Source organism: Synchiropus splendidus, chromosome 9 (assembly GCF_027744825.2).
Source record: "Synchiropus splendidus isolate RoL2022-P1 chromosome 9, RoL_Sspl_1.0, whole genome shotgun sequence".
NCBI lineage: Eukaryota > Metazoa > Chordata > Actinopteri > Syngnathiformes > Callionymidae > Synchiropus > Synchiropus splendidus.
In genome coordinates, this window is record NC_071342.1 from 22,060,965 (window position 1) to 22,081,358 (window position 20,394).

At 44.7% G+C, this 20,394-nt stretch overlaps 1 protein-coding gene across 37 annotated transcripts in view; it reads left to right on the plus strand.

Moving 5' to 3' along the window:
- LOC128765244 (regulating synaptic membrane exocytosis protein 1-like) overlaps positions 1 to 20,394 on the plus strand; it is a 61,256-nt gene that overhangs the window by 34,041 nt on the left and 6,821 nt on the right. For 3 of the 37 annotated variants that reach the window (XM_053875780.1, XM_053875792.1, XM_053875796.1), the window contains exons 7-29: positions 1,104 to 1,144; positions 2,837 to 2,950; positions 3,367 to 3,466; positions 3,659 to 3,782; positions 4,409 to 4,426; positions 6,338 to 6,384; positions 6,454 to 6,569; positions 6,632 to 6,762; positions 6,829 to 7,000; positions 7,710 to 7,863; positions 8,063 to 8,113; positions 10,524 to 10,689; positions 12,132 to 12,236; positions 12,510 to 12,569; positions 13,152 to 13,229; positions 14,280 to 14,399; positions 14,597 to 14,686; positions 15,759 to 15,842; positions 17,596 to 17,661; positions 18,331 to 18,437; positions 18,532 to 18,650; positions 19,805 to 19,965; positions 20,027 to 20,241. In XM_053875780.1, the coding sequence (XP_053731755.1) occupies positions 1,104 to 1,144; positions 2,837 to 2,950; positions 3,367 to 3,466; positions 3,659 to 3,782; positions 4,409 to 4,426; positions 6,338 to 6,384; positions 6,454 to 6,569; positions 6,632 to 6,762; positions 6,829 to 7,000; positions 7,710 to 7,863; positions 8,063 to 8,113; positions 10,524 to 10,689; positions 12,132 to 12,236; positions 12,510 to 12,569; positions 13,152 to 13,229; positions 14,280 to 14,399; positions 14,597 to 14,686; positions 15,759 to 15,842; positions 17,596 to 17,661; positions 18,331 to 18,437; positions 18,532 to 18,650; positions 19,805 to 19,965; positions 20,027 to 20,241 (2,439 nt within the window). Of the gene's footprint in view, positions 1 to 1,103; positions 1,145 to 2,836; positions 2,951 to 3,366; positions 3,467 to 3,658; positions 3,783 to 4,408; positions 4,427 to 6,337; positions 6,385 to 6,453; positions 6,570 to 6,631; positions 6,763 to 6,828; positions 7,001 to 7,709; positions 7,864 to 8,062; positions 8,114 to 10,523; positions 10,690 to 12,131; positions 12,237 to 12,509; positions 12,570 to 13,151; positions 13,230 to 14,279; positions 14,400 to 14,596; positions 14,687 to 14,870; positions 15,843 to 17,595; positions 17,662 to 17,806; positions 17,869 to 18,330; positions 18,438 to 18,531; positions 18,651 to 19,804; positions 19,966 to 20,026; positions 20,242 to 20,394 lie in introns of those variants that run through there. The other 34 variants (XM_053875781.1, XM_053875782.1, XM_053875789.1 and 31 more) reach the window with 34 other exon arrangements.

A 20,394-nucleotide genomic window follows, 5' to 3' on the forward strand; every position in this document is an offset into this window, starting at 1 on the left:
TTTACAGTGGAGCACCAGGATGCATCATGCAGCACCAGGCTGGCAGCGCTCCACCATGCTCTGACAGTGATCAAGTGGAGGTTTAGAGAGAGAGTGTTCTGTCAGTCCAGGTTTAAACACAGCAGAGAGACACTGCTGCCTTTTTTAGCTCGAGAGTGAGACCAGGTCAGCGTGGAGACGTTCCTGCTGGCAGCCGTGTTGTAAATCTTCTGAGGATCAGCGAGGAAAGACACAGACTTACTGTATTCACAGCAAATCTTCTAACCTCCATCTCTTATTCCTGCACAAAGATGTGAACTCCCTAAGAGCACAGAACGACAACCACGCTTGAATTAGGAAACCTAGAACTTGCATGTGGCTGATCAGAAGGGTTTGTTTTAGGATTACGTAACAGCACTATAACTTGTCACAAGCTGTTAACCTCAAAGTCTCCTGGCTCCGAGGAACGCTTGGCTCTGTTTTACTCTGTCATAACAGTGTCGCTGAGGTGCAGCACGCAGTTCAACATACAAGAGGCCGGGCTTTTGGGATGAAAGTGAAGGAAACAGACGGGGTCAAGTGCATGCAATTGTTTTTGACTTAGGGTCTCAAATATCAGAGAGGAGAAGGCTGCGGGAGATGCAGAGCGCTTTGCTTCATCTTGATTTTTAGCTGCAGACTTCACTTCTATCCAGAGACATTGAGGTGAACATGTGCTTGTTTCTCAGGTTTTTACTGCTGATGCTGGGCGTGGCAAAGAGCAGAGTAGAACTGTGGTGAACGGACAGCTAGCTCCTTCTCCAAAGACAGAGCCAGTCTTCGCTTTTAAGGACTAAAAATAAGCTTTATAATCCTGATAAAATGGTCGCAGACATGCTGACAGAGGTATTTCTCAGATCTGTCCCAAGCATTGACTTAGTGTGGGATCCTTTGTGTCGCCACTTCAAGACTCCTTTTCTGTCTTTAATAAGTCAGAATGTTCAATAAACTCTAGTATTGGTTCTGTAATGACTGTGAGCTACGTTTGAGCGGACGCAGGCTGGTATGTGCTGTGTATACACTACACACTGTACAGCGTGTGAAGGGGTGGTGAAGGAAGTCTGAAGGTCTTTTCTCTCTTGCAGGCGACTGGGAGTGCTACCCTCATGACCCCACCGTCTGGCACGTAAGTCTCTCGTTCATTTCTTCACACGTGTTTAGCAATGCTCACCTGTTGCTCAAACATTTAACAAGACAGCGCACATGACTGCGTGACTGGTGGAGCGATTTTGTTTGAAGATAAATGTTTATCTCTCGGGTGGTGTGACCAGCACGATGAATGGATCATTTCAGCGGATAGTCCAAGCTTTCACAATGAATTAGACACACAAAGCGGAGTTATGGCTGTTTGTCAAATTTGTCAACTTCTGCTCTGATTTTTTTGGCTTAAGTTATTGACACTGAAGTAGTTTGGTTCAGGTGAAATTAAAGTCTGGTCAGCAGTCTTGAAGTATTCCTCATAACTAGGCATGTGCGGACACCGATACCGGTATGGAGTACTCACACAAAGCCGATACCACTTTACGGCAGAATGCCAGGTCATGACAATTTTCTTAAATTTGTGTTTGTACTGCAGGGAAACTTGTGACACCTATGTACAAGAAAAACGTACTGAGGAATGTTGTTCATATAACAACATATATGGAAACTCAAAAAATCAATGTAATTGTAATGGCATAAGTGCTTGGTATCAATATTGGCGAGTACTCGTATGCTAGTACTTGGAAACTAACTAACTTACTAACTTTGGAAAAAAACAAGTGGACCGGTGCATCCCTACTCATAACCAATAGACTTGCTTCAACTCAGTTGTTCAGTCAGGGACTTACTTTGGGCTGTTCTGGTTGCCACTGCAAGGATTCTGTGCACTCATTCCATTTTATTTTTATTTTTATTTTTATTTTTATTTTTATTTTTATTTTTATTTTTATTTTTATTTTTATTTTTATTTTTATTAATTAATTAATTTTTATTTATTTACTTTTTGACTGCACGTTATTCCGAAACACTTTCCTAGTTAGTGGGCTCCCCACTGACCATGGCAATAAATTTGATTCTCATTCTGATTCTGATTCTGAGTTAAAGTGTAAATGAGACAGAAAACTGCCATTTGTGTGGGGTCTATTTTGACAATTATGTTTTAGCTGCCGTGAAGTTTTGTTGTTGACTACAAGAACAGTTTAGATTGATGTTTTTGGTGGGGTCTCCTCCTTCTACGAGGTTGTCATCTTGAGGTTGTCTTACTTTTTTTTGTCCATTGTGATGCTAATTCTGTGACATGCTTGCTGTTAGCTCTTAAGATGTCCCTTCTCCCAAACAAGCTCCTGGGTTGCTAGTAGTACCCTGTCTACTCCAAATACATTTCAGTAGGGCCGTCAATAGATGACGTTTTTTAATCTCATTTAATAGAGATGAGTTAACTTGCAATAATGGCAATGAATCACACGTTTTGTATCTATTTAAAATGTAACTTCGTAAGGTTTTATCAACACAAGAGTGGCCAATAATGTTATAGTTTTTAGCATGTTGTTGAGACACTTTAGAGCCTCTGAGGTTATTCCAAAGAATGGAGTCAACAAATGTTTGCATGAGGAAACATTATTGGCGCCTCCGGTGTTGATTACATTAGATGTATGAAATATGAATTTACATTTAGAACAGATACAAAATGTGTGATTTGTTTGCCAATAATTGGGAGTTAACTCTTTTGTTTGTTTAATTGAGATGAAAAATGTTTTTCAGTCTAATCCGAAAGATGTCTCTCCAAAGTTCTTAACACAAGCTGCATGCGTTGAACACCGCGCTTCTGCTTCTTCAGCACCCTGTGACTTGGCAGCCATCGAAGGAAGGCGACCATCTTATTGGGCGAATCACTCTCAGCAAAAGGAGTGCCACCATGCCGAAAGAAGCGGGGGCACTTCTGGGGTTGAAGGTCAGTCACTTATACTGTGTTTTTTTTGTGCTTAGAATCTGTTTATGTGATAATGAATTGATACTAACAGAATGATAGAAGTGGTCTTGTTGTTTCAGTGTCAGCTGTTGTGTCTGACTTGCTTGTTTCATTCTATACATTTGTATACAAATTCAATTTATATGGGGCGGTGGAGCGTGAGCATCCATGATAGAACACTAGGTATCTCAGAGGGAACTGCTCACATGCCAAGCAGGCTACCAACCTGGGTTTGGTGCTGAAAGATGAATGGAACCATGCTGCACAGCTGGCTCCTTCATAGGGTCAGTTGAGGTCAGAGAAATCCTGGAGAGGTCATTTGTGAAAAGTGTGTCAAGTAGATCTGAAGACTAATATGACGTGCTGCATAAGGAATGTTATTCCATTCTCATGTCCAGGTGGTGGGGGGTCGGGTGACCGAGTCGGGGAGATTAGGTGCCTTCATCACCAAAGTTAAGAAGGGGAGTCTGGCTGATGTGGTGGGGCATTTGAGAGCCGGTAAGGAACCACGCATGGAATATATCCTCATTTCTACTTGAAGCTTCTGCTCATCACAACTAGCTCTGACCGTGACTTTAACTACACACACGCAGTGACACATGCTCACACACACATCTCACAATGTTCTGACTCAACGTGACCTTACCTTAATTCAAGCTGAATACAGGGATGTAAATCCTCTGCTTTCAGGGGACGAGGTTTTGCAGTGGAATGGAAAGCTGTTGCCAGGGGCAACCATGAAGGAAGTTTACAATATAATCCTGGAATCTCAAGCCGAGCCTCAAGTGGAGCTGGTGGTCTCCAGGCCTATTGGGTAAGATGGGGAAATGTGGATCGAACGACGGAGGTGTCATGACTGAGACTGACCAGTAACTCAATGCCTGATAACAATCTTTGTTGGCTATATTGCTACAATATATTCTATTGTTTAAACCAGACATGTACACTGTGTGGTCCGGGGGCCACATGTGGCCCTCTGCCTGCATCTGTCATGAGGTCTGAGTCAAAGTGCGAAGCTGAAGACGTTTTTTTTACGTGATCTTTTTCATGACCCATAACTATTTTGTATATTAGTCAGTCTTTAATAATAATTTATGTTACATCTTTTTGCTGTTGAATTGCGCTCATGTTTTTTTTTTTATTTTTTTATTTTCCTATTTGGAGGTTTCTAGGAAAGCACCAAGATGCTGAAATAGATTTTTCATTTTTTGCAGGATCCATTTGAAAATAATTTAATGAAATGATCCCATTTAAAGTCCCATGAAATATTAATATATATATTAATTATCAAATTAAAAGAACAGCTGACTTAAGATAACCAAACAGTAACAATTCTGCCTGTTGGACATTTCAATCTGTCAAGTGCTAAATGTGAAACTCACGTCCGCTGACATGGGAACAAAGTTGAACATATGAATTTCTCTCCAAACACTCGCGAAGGGTTTATAGAAAATATCAGTAAGTAATTTGAGCCTTTTATCAGGACTTCTCTCACGCTCTCCGTCTTTATTTTCATGCATCATTCTGCATCCCACAGATGACTGAGCTCATTGGTCATAATTGGCTTCAGCTAAGGAAACAACGTGAATCATTTCCTTCTGAGTCAGCGTGCAGGGATGCAAAATGGCCCCACGGAAGCACATGCATACTGCAAGCTGTTCCGGGTTTTATTCATTTCAGGAATGCCTTTAAAGAAGTAGCGACTGGCTCAAGGAGGCGACACTTCCACTCAGCTGCATGCGGGTGAACGTGCTGCTTCAGTCAATAGCTTCACTGGGCCGCCCAAAGTGTCCACACAACTCTCAGTCTTCTGCTCTGATCACCAGTGTTTTGGTCTCACGTGACTTTGTCAAACCAAATTTCATTCCGTTCGTCCTCTGAGAGTTTTTGAAAGTGTCACCTCATTAAGCCAGTCAACTGATGCTTTGCTGTACGAATTCAAAAGAAACATTTCAGTCGTGGACTCGTTGCAGTCAAGGATATGCTCTCACTAATTCTTCTCGGAAATGGGATCCATGAAACACCGCTCAGCACCTTCTTCAGTCGAAATCATATTTCCAGTGTGTCTCTGGACTGGGCTGCCGGACGTTCAGAAATGTATATGAATGCTGTTGCAGTAGTTTTCTTGCTGCACTTTGACCTTGAGTATTTTTCACTCTGGATCATTCAAATTCACGATGTTTACTTTTACTCTATTAGAACCTCAGTTCAGTGTTTTATCATTAGATGCAGAGATGATCGATGACACCCATATAATCATTTTGTCTCTGGTTTCACCTGAGCTACATGAGCACATTGAGACGTCATTCACTTCCCTTGTTCCTGCCAAAAATCTGGAACCTGTCGTGACCTTATGCAGAGTAATACTCACGGCCAAAAGGTTATCCTTCTGGAAGAATTCGGAAAATGCAAAGTGACAACGGTTTGGCTGCAACCCATCCCAAAAACAAACTGTGTTCCAAGAGTTTCTTTTGTATATGCGAACCAAACCAATGAGCCCTGGTTTTACTGGTCAATCGACATGTTTTGCTTTCCCCAGCCTCTCACCTTTAACTTAACCATCCAGAATAAATGACTATCCTCAACCAGGACTCTGAACCAAACTTCAACCCAATTATAATAAACTACTTTTACTGACTTTTTTACCCTCTGAACCTTTGTCCTCAGGAAACAGTATCCTCATTTTCAGAGGCCTCTAGATGGCACTCTCTGCTCTAAAAACCTTGGATTTGGACAACTATTTCTTTTAATCCTGTTATCATTTTTAGACTGAGAGCGCCACCTACTGAGCTCTGACAATAAGGACGCTTTCATGAAGCCTCTTGTTATGCGGGCGGTCGCGCTCTAGCTCTAGCTGCATCTTCTCTGGTCAAAATCACTTTGGGTTTTTAGCGTCCGTTCGTAGCTAATAAGCTGAGGCCCCCACTGTAATAGTACCAGTAGAAGTAGTACTAGTATAGTTAGTATAGTATTGTAAAATTTTATCATTATTTAATAATAATTAATTTAATTTAATTAGATTTCTGATGCGCTGTGCAGCCCAAGTCCAAAGCCTTTGGATGAATATCTTGTCCAAGTGGAGCTGTCGATTGTGAGGTGGCACTGACTGGTGTTTCCTTTGTATCCTGTGCAGAAGAACCTGGATCCATCTTTGACGTACAGATGTATGAGTGATGCGAAATCATGACTAGAATCCCTGGTGTGTGTGTATGGAAACACAAGAGTCGCTTTCCTGCCGCTCTCTGTTTTTAAGCCCGGACAGCACTTTCCTACCTGGACTTCTAGCGACGAAGCATGTGTGCCTGCACAGTAGCTACGCTAGCATAGCATGAGGCATTCTGATGAGTAACTGCTCCTCTCTTCTTCCAGTGACATCCCAAGAATCCCCGACACGTCCCACCCTCCGTTAGAATCCAGTAGGTATCTCCTCACAGGGAATCGATCTGCTGTGTGGCCTCCATTTATGTTTCTGCTTTTCATCCCAGCAGGTTCCAGTTCCTTTGAATCCCAGAAGATGGAGAGACCAACTTTAAATGTCCTGTCTCCCTCCAGTCCCGGGATGCTGCAGGAAGCTTCGCAGCTGATGCCCGGCCAGCTCTCTGTGAGTGTGCCAATAATAACCGCCGCCCACAATGTGCTCCTTACTTCGGCTTGTCTTCTCAGTTGAAGCTGTGGTACGACAAAGCCGGTCACCAGCTGATCGTCAACGTGCTGCAGGCAATCGATCTTCCTGTTCGGCACGATGGAAGACCGCGGAGCCCTTACGTCAAGATGTACTTCCTCCCCGATCGCAGGTAGCGCCGGCACTCGCCTGATGGATGAAATGTGTATGGGAAATGACACGTGCTTCCTCCACGCAGCGATAAGAGCAAACGCAGGACAAAAGCAGTGAAGAAAACCTGCGAGCCCAAGTGGAACCAAACCTTCGTCTACACTCACGTCCATCGCAGGGATTTTCGCAACCACATGCTGGAACTGACCGTCTGGGACCAGCCAAGGTCTCCAGAGGAGGACAGCGTTTTCATGGGAGAGGTAGTTCACCGTCTCAGTGTTAGCAGGGTTCTCTGCAGGACTTTAGCATCAGTCGAGGAGGAAACAGCCTCTTAAGATCGACCGTTTAGAACAGAGGTGGGCAAGGTGCTGCCTGCGGGCCTCATGTGGCCATTTGCCTTTATCAATGTGGCCCTCATGAGTTCAAAACTACAAATAGATTTTGCTTTTTTTCCTTAATAATTCTAAATATAACTTTTAGTTTTGCAACATTTTCTAATCCTGTTCACTGTTTGTCTTCTCTAAATGAAAATATACAGAAAAACAACAACAAAAAATATTACAATTAATTTCCTTCATATCATATTTAGCCATGATTATTTATTTACCACTTAAAATATCTTCAAATATTGATAATAAGTAAAAAAAACATGCAAATGGAATAATATGTGTAATAAAACAATAAATATTCTGATAATATATTAATAAATAATCTGAGTTTTCCCATTTTTAAATTGCTTTACTATGGATGTCTTTTTTATACTTGGCTATAAAGTTTTGTTGCCTCATCATGTCTTCCAAGTCACATGAACATGTGTGGCTCCAGTTTCAAAACCCTGATCTGCAACCTTCCTCAACTACAAATGCACTTGACCTTCACGCTTACAGTCAGATGCTGCCTTCTTTACTAGTTTACTTAACCGACATCCTTTTTTTCCTGAGATATCAACCTTTTGATGTTTTTGCTCAGGTCCTGATCGAACTGGAGACAGCGTTGCTGGACGACAAACCTCACTGGTTTCCGCTTCAAACTCATGATGTCTCATCCATCCCACTGCCCAAGGCCTCCCCCTACCTGCCCAGACGACACACACACCCAGACACGCCAGGCAGAAAGCTACAGCGTAAGTTTTAAGAGCGTAAATGACCCCGTTCATGTATATTTATGTGGTGAGTGAGTGAGCGTGGATCCACTCTCACATGAATTCTGGAGAACCCCTGTCCAAGTAAACATCTTCTTTCCTGCATTTGTGCGTGTGTGTGTGTGTGTGCGTATGTATATGTGTGTGCGTACGGCTGTGTGTGTGATACTTCTACGTGTAGGTTCTCAGCGTGTAACAGAAGCTGAATTTGATGAGGGTTCAGTGTCTAAAGGTGGGTGGGGTCTGCTTCCTGGTCTAACCTGCTCAGCTCCCCCAAGGCTGTTTATTTGTGGTGGGACGTTCTTTCCATTCTGGGTGTCTCCAACTCGACCGATCTTGAACCAGAACACAAGAAAAAGAGAAGCACAGTCAGCACGCCACAAATAAATCGTTGGGATGAAGAATGTGGAAGTGTTAGCATGACCCTTCAGACCGAGGCATCATTTCCACCTCCAGAGGTCAGAAATGAGTTGCACGACCTTGCTTCATTTCATTTTGACAGATCTGTGTCCAGACGGTGACATGCAAACCGGCAACGGTTCTGTATGTAAATATGCGCCGACGTACTCCACGTTTTGAACAGCGGTTTGACCTGTCTTTGCATGGTTACGGTCTCAACCAAAAGGGTTCATGCGTTCATTTGATAGTGGTGAGGAAATTCCAATGGTAAAATAGCAATTTAAGCTACTGGTGACGGTTCCTATCTCCCATTTCTTATTAGACCATTTGCAATATGAATCTGCAAGAGGCGTCGACCATTTTCTGTTGTGGTCCCATTGGTCTGATGCCAATATCTTGGTGCCACTTCGTTAGTTTGCCAGCAAAAATATTCACAAAGGTACAAACACAAATACAGTTTGCTTTTCTGACTTCCTCCTGAGCCCTGGGGCCTCATTGATAAATGGCCTGCACACACAAGAGTGTGCACCCAAACTTGAGGGTAGATTGGCATATGATGTGCGAACGCACTCATTAACAACATGATTATTATAGTTTATGAAAACTAACGAAAAAATGAAAACTGGAATCTTTTCGTTAACTGAAATAAAAATAAAGGTTTCTCATAAAACAACAACTAACTGAAACTGCATTGTCTGTTTGCAAAACTAATCCCAAGGAACTAAAATGATAGTGCAATTCTTCGTTTTCCCTTTGTTTATTTCATAAAAGCATTTTGGGATGATTTAGAGTCTGTTTATTTTGGCTCGGCTGGTTTTGCAACACCTGTCGGCAGGTGCGGCTTGTCGAGTCTGTGACCTCACTTGTGTTGACGACGCTGACTAGCGCAATGGTGGTTGTTGGGAAAAAGAGAAAATCTCCCCAAACTTAATGCATTTTTTACTTTTACATTTTTACCATTATTGTGACCTATGCCAAGCTTCAATCTTGTTCCAATACCACATATTGAAGGAAAAACAAAGAACTAAAACTAATAAAACTTATCTGAAACTAAACATTTTTCAAAAACTGAAATTAAAATAAAATAAAATAAAACTCATTAAAATGAAATGAATTTGAAAATTAAATAAAAACGAAAACTAATGAAAAAGTTCATAACTATTATAACCTTGATTAATAAAGCTGGTTGTGTGTGACCTATGTCTCCTGTATAGGCCCATTGTAGTGTAGCCACGCCAGTCTGAAGCCCCTGGTCGTGTGTCCATGTGGACAAGGCGACAGCAGGCCTTCCAAAGTCCCCCTCTCTCACTGCTCCACTCGGGAATTAAATGAGAAAGAAAGCCTTGTGAGTCCTTCAAAGAAAAGTTTGCCATCAGTTTGCAGCTGAAGTGTGAGCTTTGAGCTGCTGCACGCTTGGAAGTGAAGCTAACAACCTTGGGATCACAACAAAGCCTGACAAGGTTGCAGAGAAGCCTTCAAGTCTGATCAGACTGCCTGTTTGTATTTTTATCCCCGCAGTTTGCTCTGCCAACCATTTCCTCCCTTTTATTGTTTAAAAAAAGTGGTAATGAATTATAGCAGGGTTATTTATGGGTCCTGTATCCAAGAAACGGATTGTGGAGGGAGCAAGGAGAAGATGCTCGTTCGAACCCAGGCTCACGCTGCGACTACAGAAGTGTCCTTGAGCAACTCAACGAACCTCCTAGCAACAATGAGTGGCGGCCGCTGATGCGCCCCTTTTCAGGGCAATGCATACATGTGATTGAAAAATGACCTGCCGACTCCATAGCACTAAATTCCATCGTCCTCATCCTCACATTCAACACCTCTCCCTCATTCATCCATGGTTATGGACTGGTGAGGCTCCATTAGCAGTGGAAATGGTTGTTCCAAACCAAAGTAGAGAGGCCACTGTTTCCCAAAGCCTCACAAGCCCATCACTAATCATTGGTTCTCTGTCTGTTTGTCATCGCCTGCGTTCTTGGTCCAACACTCTCTGTCCTCTCTAACTATGTCTCCAACCTTCTGACTCATTTTTACTCCCGTCCTGATCCAACCTCAGAATGAGCTTGTCCCAGATTGTCTTTTTTACTCCACTGTGGAAAAGCTAAACAGCTGCATGACATTAGCTTTTCTTTTCGCGTGAATCATGTCTGTGTTCTTCTCTGTATTGTGTGTTTAAAATCTTCTTGTCCTTCAACTGACCAAAGCAGCAGGACTTAATTCAGCTCACTTTCCCCCAGCAGCGGACTCACGTGGGCGGGAGAGACAGCGAGAACCCGCCTCCACCCTGGAGGTCCCGGAACAGCAGCGGGCACCTTCCCATCACATACGATCGCGCTCAGTGTCGCCACACCGCGAGGAGCAGGGACGCCTACGGTCGAGACCGCCCAACGTTCCTGCCCAGAGGTGAGACGTGGAGACTCCTCCTCTCTACAGACTCCCCTCCCTACTAACCAGTTTGGAAGAGTTGTCGTGTCCTCGTGTGACGCCCCGACTGGTCTGGTTCCAGATTCACATGAGCACTGACAAATCTAATATGGTGCCATCCAACTTCATATCATGTCAGAATATGTAGTCATAAGAACAAGTACTGCACTGTGCACTAGAGTTTCCAGCACCAGACACCAGCCCCCCAATGTGCTGCAGCGGTGGAGATTCCCACCATCTTGTCCTGGAATAGTCTGAATTTCCGTGTTCTCACGCTGACATTAAACTCAGCGTTTTAAAGCCGACCCTCTCAGAGCCGCCGGCTGTTGCTATATTTAGAGTTTGAATTTAAGCGCGAGACATTTAGGAAAAGGTGAAAGCAGATCTGCGGGGACGAACAGGAGGACGCTCGAAGCGCTTTCAATCTGATTCCATCTACTAATGAAACGTCTGACTGATGCCCAACGTTCCTGCTGCCAGCTGAGTTGTGACTGCCAAGAGCCCGCTGCAGCAGCCGCCGCTGACCACTGACCTTTTCTTCTTCCTCTCCATGTCCCTCTCTATCATTCCATTCTCTCCCGTTTCCTTCCTCTCTTTCTTCCATTCCTTAATCCCTTCCTTCCTGTCTTCCAACCAATGTGTCGTCACTTGTTATTCCTGCCTTCTTTTTTTCTCCCTCTCTATTTATCATTCTGTTTTTCCTCTCTCCTTCTATCCTACTTCCTCATCTACTGTTTCCTGTCTTTCTTTCTCTCCACTCTGTTTTTCCTCTGTCCTTCCATCCTACTTCCTCATTGACTGTTTCCTGTCTTTCTTTCTCGCCACTATCTGTTTTTCCTCTTTCCTTCCATCCGACTTTCTCATATACTATTTCCCTTTTTTTCTCTCCACTATCTGTTTTTCCTCTTTCCTTCCATCCGACTTTCTCATATACTATTTCCCTTTTTTTCTCTCCACTATCTGTTTTTCCTCTCTCCTTCCATCCGACTTTCTCATATACTATTTCCCCTTTTTTCTCTCCACTATCTGTTTTTCCTCTTTCCTTCCATCCGACTTTCTCATCTACTGTTTCCCATCTTTTTTTCTCTCCACTCTTTTTCCTCTCTCCTTCCATCCGACTTCCTCATCTACTGTTTCCCATCTTTTTTCTCTTCACTCTTTTTCCTCTCTCCTTCCATCCGACTTCCTCATCTACTGTTTCCCATCTTTTTTTCTCTCCACTCTTTTCCTCCCTCCTTCCATCCTACTTCCTCATCCGCTGTTTCCCATCTTTCTTTCTCTCCACTATCATCCTCCCATTACCTTCTTTCACTCTATCCTCCCTTTTCCGACTTGTTTGCCTTGTTTCTCCTCTACCTCCTTCCCTCACTGAATCTTTCCCACTTCCTGACCTTGTCGTTCTCCTTCCCTGCTGCCGTCAGGAGTTTGGATGACGAGCTTCCGCACAGCCGTCGTTCTCGCTCTCCGACTCGCTTTCATGACTCCTCCAGAGGTCGTCGCCAGGAAGAGGAGTACCTGGATGACAGGTGTGTGTGCTCATGTGTTCACCTGGTGGGCAACCTCCTAGTGTGGCTTATAACCCTTTATTTAAAAGTGTTTGGTTTTGTCAAAGACAGGAAGGATTTGTGTGTGTGTTGATATGTGTGTGTGTGTGTGTGTAAATGTGTCATGTTGACAGTCAGCTGCCACTCTCCTGTTCTGTTCAACTCTCTCTCTCTCGTCCTGCTGCTCTCCTGGCTCTTCTGTCGTTGACTGTCGTTGTCTTCCTCATGTGTCATCCATCTCCATGGTAACCACAGTGAGGTCATCATGATCCACCAGTCAATGCGCGGCAAAAGTGCAGAGTGCCTCCACACCAGGTAAACATCTCATCTTGTGAACCTCCTGTCTCTGGATTACAGTCACTCTTGTGTGTAATGTCACGTCAACATAAATCAACAGGAGGCTTAAATACGTTTCAGAGAAATAAATAAACGTCTTTTTCCTGGATTTAAAAACTGTAGTTCGGTTTTAACGGCTGAACAGAAAAGAAGGTGTTCCTCTTGATATCCACTAGAGGGCGGTATAGAACTGTCTTCTGCACAATTCCAGTATTTAGTAGCCGAATCCTTTGATATGTGAATAGTACTGAAGGACTATGCAAAGTGTGAGGTAACAATGGATGTTCTGCAACATGTAGCCTAGCAGGAAACACATTCTCTGTTCAGTCACTAACATGCTTCTCATGCTCAGTATCTCTGAGTTTAGCCAGTGATGGTAAAGAAATCCATTAGATTTCTTTAGAATAGAAATCACCTCTGCAGTGACATGGCTGTTTAAAATCACTGGGTAAGTTGCTACTTGTCAAGCAGCAACTTTCTGTCTGTGCGCACTTTATTCCCCTCTCCATCCTCCCTTCTCCCGCGTCCCACATGTGCCCGCTGCATGCTCGCTTAACTCAGGAGGTCGTCTAAGCACCGTCACTCACTCCCACCGAGGATGCCGCTGTTGTTCAACGGCATCCCCTCTCAGCAGAACAGGTGAGTTACCCGGCCTCAGTCTGCTTCAAAACTGAACATCACATGCCTTAGAATGTGGCGAGGACAACTCACACACCATATTTGAGAAACAGGAAAGTCAAGGTTGCGATTGCCGACGTTTCTCTTGGGGAACATTAGTTTGGTATTTCTATGCGAGGAGAGTGGAGTACAGTAGTTGTTGGTGCAGGAGGACACTAACTAACCTGGGAATATCTTAAAATCTCAGTCTCAAAATATGGGAAAAGTATTTATGAAAACCAACCAGAAAAAGGTCAGTGTTAGTGAAAAAATGTTGAATATTAATGCTTTGCTATTATAGATGCAATGCTAATATAGATTTAAAACTAATCTAGTATAAAAATGTTTGATGTTTTTGTTGTAGATATATTATTCATCGTATTACATTGCATCATGTTTTATTACGTTTTGTTACTTGGCACCTTTAGCAGGATGCTAATGTTGCTGCTAAGGCCAATAGATTAGCTTTATTAAAAGATGGCAAAACTCGAATCTTAATTCAACTGTTTTATCACACACACATTTGTGATCGTAAACACCAAACAGTAATGTGTCGTACGAAACACACTACTGACAATGAAGTGGTGTTTTTAGTGGAGAATCTGAACAAACGTCACCTAAAACATTTTGAAGCACCCTGAGACCAGCTGTGTCGTGTGACGTCTGTCTAGTGTAACACACCTCATGTACTTCAAATTGTTGTTGAACAGTGGTACCTCGGTTTGAGTTATGAATTGGCTTCGATTGACCAAATGGACCATGCCACCGTCGTCCTCCTCCATCCCTCCTTCACTCACTCCTCCATCTCTTTATACAACACTGAGCGCGGTGTGTGTCTCTCCAAAATATCATTTATGTTTAGGGGCTCTTTTTCTTTGGGGTTTGGGCACTGTGAGGGCAAGAAGGAATGGGAACCGAGGTACCACTGTACTTTAGAGAATGCTCATTTAAGTTTGATAGAGTCTTCGAATCTGCTTGGTCAGCAGTTGTTTTTTAGTGCATGCTCTTCCTGTCGTTTTTATTTTCGACCAGCTCCACGATGCCCGCATGCCGAAAGATACAAACATCTTTCAAGGGGTCGCACACAGTCATGAAAACCTGCAGCTCCGTCACTCAGAGCATTTTCATGTTCACTGATGAGGCGCGAGTTCGGTAAGGAGCACAGAGAAGTCTTCTGTTCCACAGAGCGACGTGAACGACAGCATTTTTACCGGCAGCCATTCAAGGCTGAAGAGCTGCAGCAGGACTCTCATTGAAAACAATCTTTCTGTTTGTCCATTCTGTTCTGTCTTCTCTTCTGTTCTCTTCTTCCTCCACTGGATGCTATGTTGTGCTGTGCTGCCCTCTAGTGATCTCCAGTCCTCTCTTGGAAGGGTTAGAAGTGCTAGCACCAACTGTCTGCCGCCAGACAAACATGCCCCTTCACCAGATTCCGAAAGGTACCACTCCATGTGCCCGCCCCCTTCCTGTAGCACTGCATTAGCTCCTTTGCTTCCCCCTTCAGTCGGTGTAGCCTTCCCTTCACTCACCTCCCCAACCCCACCCTCCCCCACTCTCTCTCCTCTTCTCACGTTTGTGCGATGGTGCAACGATGATGTTATCTCCTGTTGACAAGTGGCTAATAGAACTTGAATGGAAGGGAAATGTCTTATCTTTCAAAACCGTGCACTGACGCCACCTGTTGAGAAAATCGATGCACCTCGTGTTTGACCCCAGAGCTTCATATTACTCTTCACAGTGTGTCGTTGGAGTAAGTGTTGAGTGCTTCTGGCCCATTGCCCACATCCTTTATTTTCCACAATAGGCTTTCATCGAGTGTCAACTGTTGTTGATGAAGAAGTTGTTTTTAACGCTCAACTTCTGCTGTAGTTTATGAAGTGACTCAGCAACACATGTTGTAACTCTTGATTGGACAAAAGATTCCAAGGCTTCAATAACTTTTCATCATGACTTGGTGGTGGTCGCACTGCTCTCGAACATCCAGATAGACCCACATTTTATCGGCTGCTGAGCTGCTGCCAAGTTCAGGAATGAAAGTGATGAGTTTTCCATCTGACCTCGTGTGATGCTCCACTGTGGAGAGAGAACGGCTGGTTTTCCAGGAGGAGTTTTGTTACACATGATGTGGAATTAAGACAACAAGTCAGCGTGAATGTGGAGCTGGAAGTTGAGCTGTTCTCACTCGCTCTGCGGCATGTGTGATGGAACATGTTCTTGCCTGCTTGGCTTCAGTGAAGGTTCAGCGATTAATGTTGTGAAGTGCTGGGTGGATGTGGAGGTCTGGACTGGATGACTGGCTACAACACTGTGGAAGTGTTGAGTGAGTTTGTTGCATACTTGCTGCCTGTTTGTTGAGAGGGTATTGAAACTTGTGCAGACCAAGGAAGCTGTCCAGGGCTTGACTAGTTCCACATAAGACCCTTGACTAGCTCTGCAGTCGAGGGTCTTGCATTAAACATTTCCAACCAATTCAGCTTCATAAATCCATGTCTCTCTCTCGTGTACACATAGAAAGTCATTCTACCATTCCCTGCCCCGGAGACGTCCTGCGAGTCCCAGGATTCTTATCCAACATGCTTCCCCTGAAGACGACAGGTACCCACTTGTGGACCCCAACCCCTGCGTCCTTGAGCTTGACCTATCATTTATAGCCAGTTGTTGCTTTGCTGTGGTTCTGAAAGTTGGGTGTTGTGTGTCGTTGGCTGTTTTTATTTACATTAATTGTGATCAAAACCGTATGGACACCAATTTCACTCATTCATCTCCAGACGACCGCTGCCATGCTCTGACTGCTCACGTCAGACCTTGGAACCAGCGAGTCTCAGACCCTTCTTCCCTTATCTTCTCTGTGATTACTAAAGTTACTGACTCGGTCAACAGTCCATGACTTCCACCGAGGTCGTATGATGAAGACGAATTTCATTTCTGAAAGTAATGAATAGCTTTGTTATCCATGTTGACTTGAGCTGATGTGGTCTGGAGACACCTCCTGGACCAACATCTCAGCCAGAGGTCAGTGTAGCCATGTAGTCTGAGAGCCACGCACTGACTTGGTCCTGCCTCAGATGCTCCTCTGATGCTACCTTGTGAAGCACGATGGAGGCTACCAAGACGTGACCTGGGTGAATTCTCATCTCTCTGCTACAGGCCAATCCCAGCCACCATGTTGATGAGAGCAGGTTGATGAGAGTTTTCATCTTTTCAATGTCTCTGAAAGAAGACTCATCTTATCTCGACTAGTCAACGAAACCTTAGTGAAGAAGACATGGGTGGTTCTCTTTTTTTTTGACACATCACAAAAGCCTGCAGCCATTCTGTCTTTATGTTGCCAGGTTGGAGCTTTTAAGTTCAGTTATTTGAGCCTAGATATTGCGGCAGATGGAGCTTCAGCTGTGTTCCTGTCCCAGTGTTGTGGCTCTTGTTTTTGCTTCTCTGGACTGCTCTGTTGTGTATTGATTCTGGGGACTTCACTTGCAGGTCTGGTGTGTGTCGCCGTGACTTTGCTTTGTGTGAGTGAGTTGTGCATGTTTGGCTTGTTTGAGCGCATAAAGGGAAAACGGAAGCCCAGTGTTTCCTCGATAATTCTTTTCAGACCGGGTGGTACACACAGACAAAAAAACCCTGAACAGATGAGGCGAACTGAGCGGCTACTGAGGGCGTCTAACTCCATGTGCAACTTTTATACTGCTTGTAGTTGGAGTGTTTTTTTAGAGGCACAGACAGGCAGCATCACATTGGGACTCACCCTAAGGAGCACCCTTGCACCTCCTCCGTCTATGGTTCGGAAACTACCAGGTGACTAATATTAGCCAAGTAGAATCAGAGGATGAGAGTTCTGTACCCAGTAAGAGAGACACACAGCTCACAGCACTGTGGACGCTGCATTTAGGATTCTAACCTAATCAGATCCCATAATAGATCAAGGAGGAACTTCATTTTATGCCTCTCTTTTGGGTCGACTTTGTATTTCAAGGGCGACCCGAGGCATCACTTAAGTAGCTAGCTGCGAGCTAAAAATGGCGGCGTAACAAGACGACTCGCAGTGTTTCTAGGCAACGAAGCGGCTTAACTCTCATTGCAGCAGTGCTGCACAGAGGCCCCTAAACATAAATGATATTTTGATTTCTGGATGGCATTTGAGGGGGGTCGCCTTGGCCTGGTGGCCCCCCAGGCCTGTGCAATTGTAGGGGAAACACTGGGAACCACTCGTCTGTCTCCAGTTAACTTATACTGTTCTTCATTTGCGAGCAAAATCCAAATGACTCACTCATGCATCATTCAATTCATCCATTCATCTTGAGTTCCCATCATTATGTGTGGCTGGTTTTACTCATCCGTCGTCTTCCAGGCAGCCTCGGACCCTGGAAGCGCCTGAGTGTCAGACTGCTGGCAGGAAGCTCTCTGACAGTGGCAGGTAAGACATGTACTGTCAGCTCAGCACATGTCCGTCCAGAGACCACTCCGTCACCATTTCTGTTTCTTTTCAGTTTAATTTTGTTCTTTCATCTTTGCATGCTGCTTTTGGTTTGTATGGCTGCGTCTTTACGTGTGTGCGGCAGAATCAAGCCGACCTCCATCCTCAGGGGCTCCAGAGGGAAGAAGGCCCCGCTGAGGCCTCCTGGTAAGGGGAGTCCACTAGAATCCTTCATTGTAAACCCAACCTCAGGTAGTTGCTCCTCTGGACCATTAGAAGAATGAGACAACACCGCAGACATATTTATGCTTCCCTTTTTGTGACAACATGCTGCTGTGTCTGTGTGTGCACTGTTGTATGTGGAAGTGTCAGTGTTTGTCGTCAGTGCTGCACAGCAGAGTTCTACTATGAATCGGTGGTTATTTTTCACTTGTCATGAGTTGGATGGAATTTCTGGCGATGTGATTTTGGCTTCAGAAGAATGAGCTTTGTTTCGATGGTGCAAGATCATGTAACGTGCGACATGGTTGTTGACCCTTTTCAGTCTTATGTTCTGGGAAACATGATTCATATTTTGAAAATGAAATGACCGAGGTCACAACTCTCCCTTGTTATCCTGATTTTTCTTTTTTTTATGAAAAGATGGAATGTTTTCTCTCTCTGTTCCAGTCACCACCAAGGTGGTCCGTCTCATACCTCCTCAGTGATGTCCTCCTCGGGACGAAGAGTCCGGCAGCTCCCTCAACTTCCACCCAAGAGCAGCAGTGTAGAACAAGGTAGCTGTTCCATGATTCAGGTCGTGGTTAAGATGCAAACAAGCACATGTATCACGTGTCGAACCTTTTCATTTAACCCGGTTTGTGTCTGAAGCCCTGGTAGCAGAGGAGCGAGTTCGTCAGCTCCAGATGAGGGTTCATTCCAACCGAGTGTCAGCTGCCAAAACGTCCAGCCAACAGGATCTGGACCGAACCCTGAAGAACAAACGACAGGTCAGTTGTGCTCTTTTGGTGCCCAAACAAGAAACTAGAAAGGCACTGAGACAGCCCATACCTCCGCAATATCTCATCTTTATTAGAGCAGAGCATGTGGTGAATAAAACAACTTCCATCACAGCCCTATTGGCTCACGGCAGAATGGGGAAGTCGAGACTCTTGAACGTGGGGAACTCTCTTTTTACGTGTATGTATTCTTGTGGCAAGGAAGAGCTGTACCTATTTTCCTTTTGCAATCTGTTTTTATTGTCCATTTTTTACGCTCATCGACAAATTAAATAGCCCGGCTGGTCAGTGCCCCACACCATGGCAAACCAAAGAATTACATCCAAAACTAACAAACATGACACAATCGCTAAATGATGATTGTGGCTTCAACACACACTATTGGAGGAACGTCAGCTTTTCTTCTTGAGATATCAGTGAAACGTGATTGACGGGTGGAGCTTATTTTATTTTGAAATGCATGACGTGTAGTTGGTGTAAATGGCCACATGAATAGAATAACTGTGTTCCATTGATGCCATTCAGAGACAAACCTTCATTATAGTCTCATATATAAGAGCGTAAAAGGGTGAACCTTTCCATCTTGGGTCTGCACAGAGCCAAGAGAAAAAGACGACGATACATACGCGTCCCTAATCACTTCACATCCACTGCGCTAATTATGTCATCAGTGGCAAATGTGCTGCTCCGTTGCTGTCAGCGAACACTCCGAGCCTGACTGCATCAGATTGAATACAACGCATTCATTTACTTATGTACTGTGACAAGCGTGTCACTGCATGTTAACCAAGCATCTGATGTTTGACGTCTCTGGCTTTAACAAGTTCACTTCCATTCAGTCTCGCAGTGATCTATGCCAGCGCGGCGCTGCAGTCGCCGGAGCCAACCATTTAGCTGATTTAAAAAGAAGCGTATTGTGTCACCACCAGGCAGTCAATTTGAGGTTCCCCAAAGGGACAGAGGGGGCGACTCGAGAGGAGTGTGCTGTGGTTTAGAGTCGTCACTGTGCGTACACTTCATTTTGGTAAAGCACGAGTGGAAAAGTTGAAATGAAAAGGGGCCTGAGGTCAAGCCTGAAGACGCACCAATCACTTCCAGCTTCTTTCAGCTGACTGCACTCTGTGTTTGTGTTGCTCATCCTGTAGTTGTTCAAGGACCAGAGGACCAGCAGTGAGAACGTATCCCATAAGTCCTCAGACAGTGATGTCAGTGATGTGTCAGCCATTTCTCGAACCAGCAGTGCCTCTCGCATCAGTAGCACCAGCTACATGTCCATCCAGTCAGAGAGACCTCGGGGACGCTTCAGGTACCACCGTTCATCCATGTGGTCTTCAGATCAGGACATTCACCGTCAGTCTGTCCGTCAGCCGGGCGATGCGTGCGACGGGACGTCACATGCTGAAGAGCACCAGCGTGAGCGGTGAGATCTACGGCATGGACCACGTGGACGGCAGCCAGTCCGATACTGCGCTGGGGAGCCTGGGAAGCGGAATCAAGAAGCGGCGATCCAGCCTCAGCCAACGCGTGGTCGCCATCCTGCCGTCCAGACGCAGCCGCAGTACCTCACAGCTCAGTCAGACAGGTCAGCGCTCTTACAACGACACACTGGCATCTCAGGTCTGACCTCTGTGGTCTACATGCTGAGGCTGCTGGGCCAACTCTTCAATCGTGTCTCATCTGGCGGCAGAAAGATTCCAGATCTGTGTTTACTGTGGCGTGATGCCATCTGTTAAAT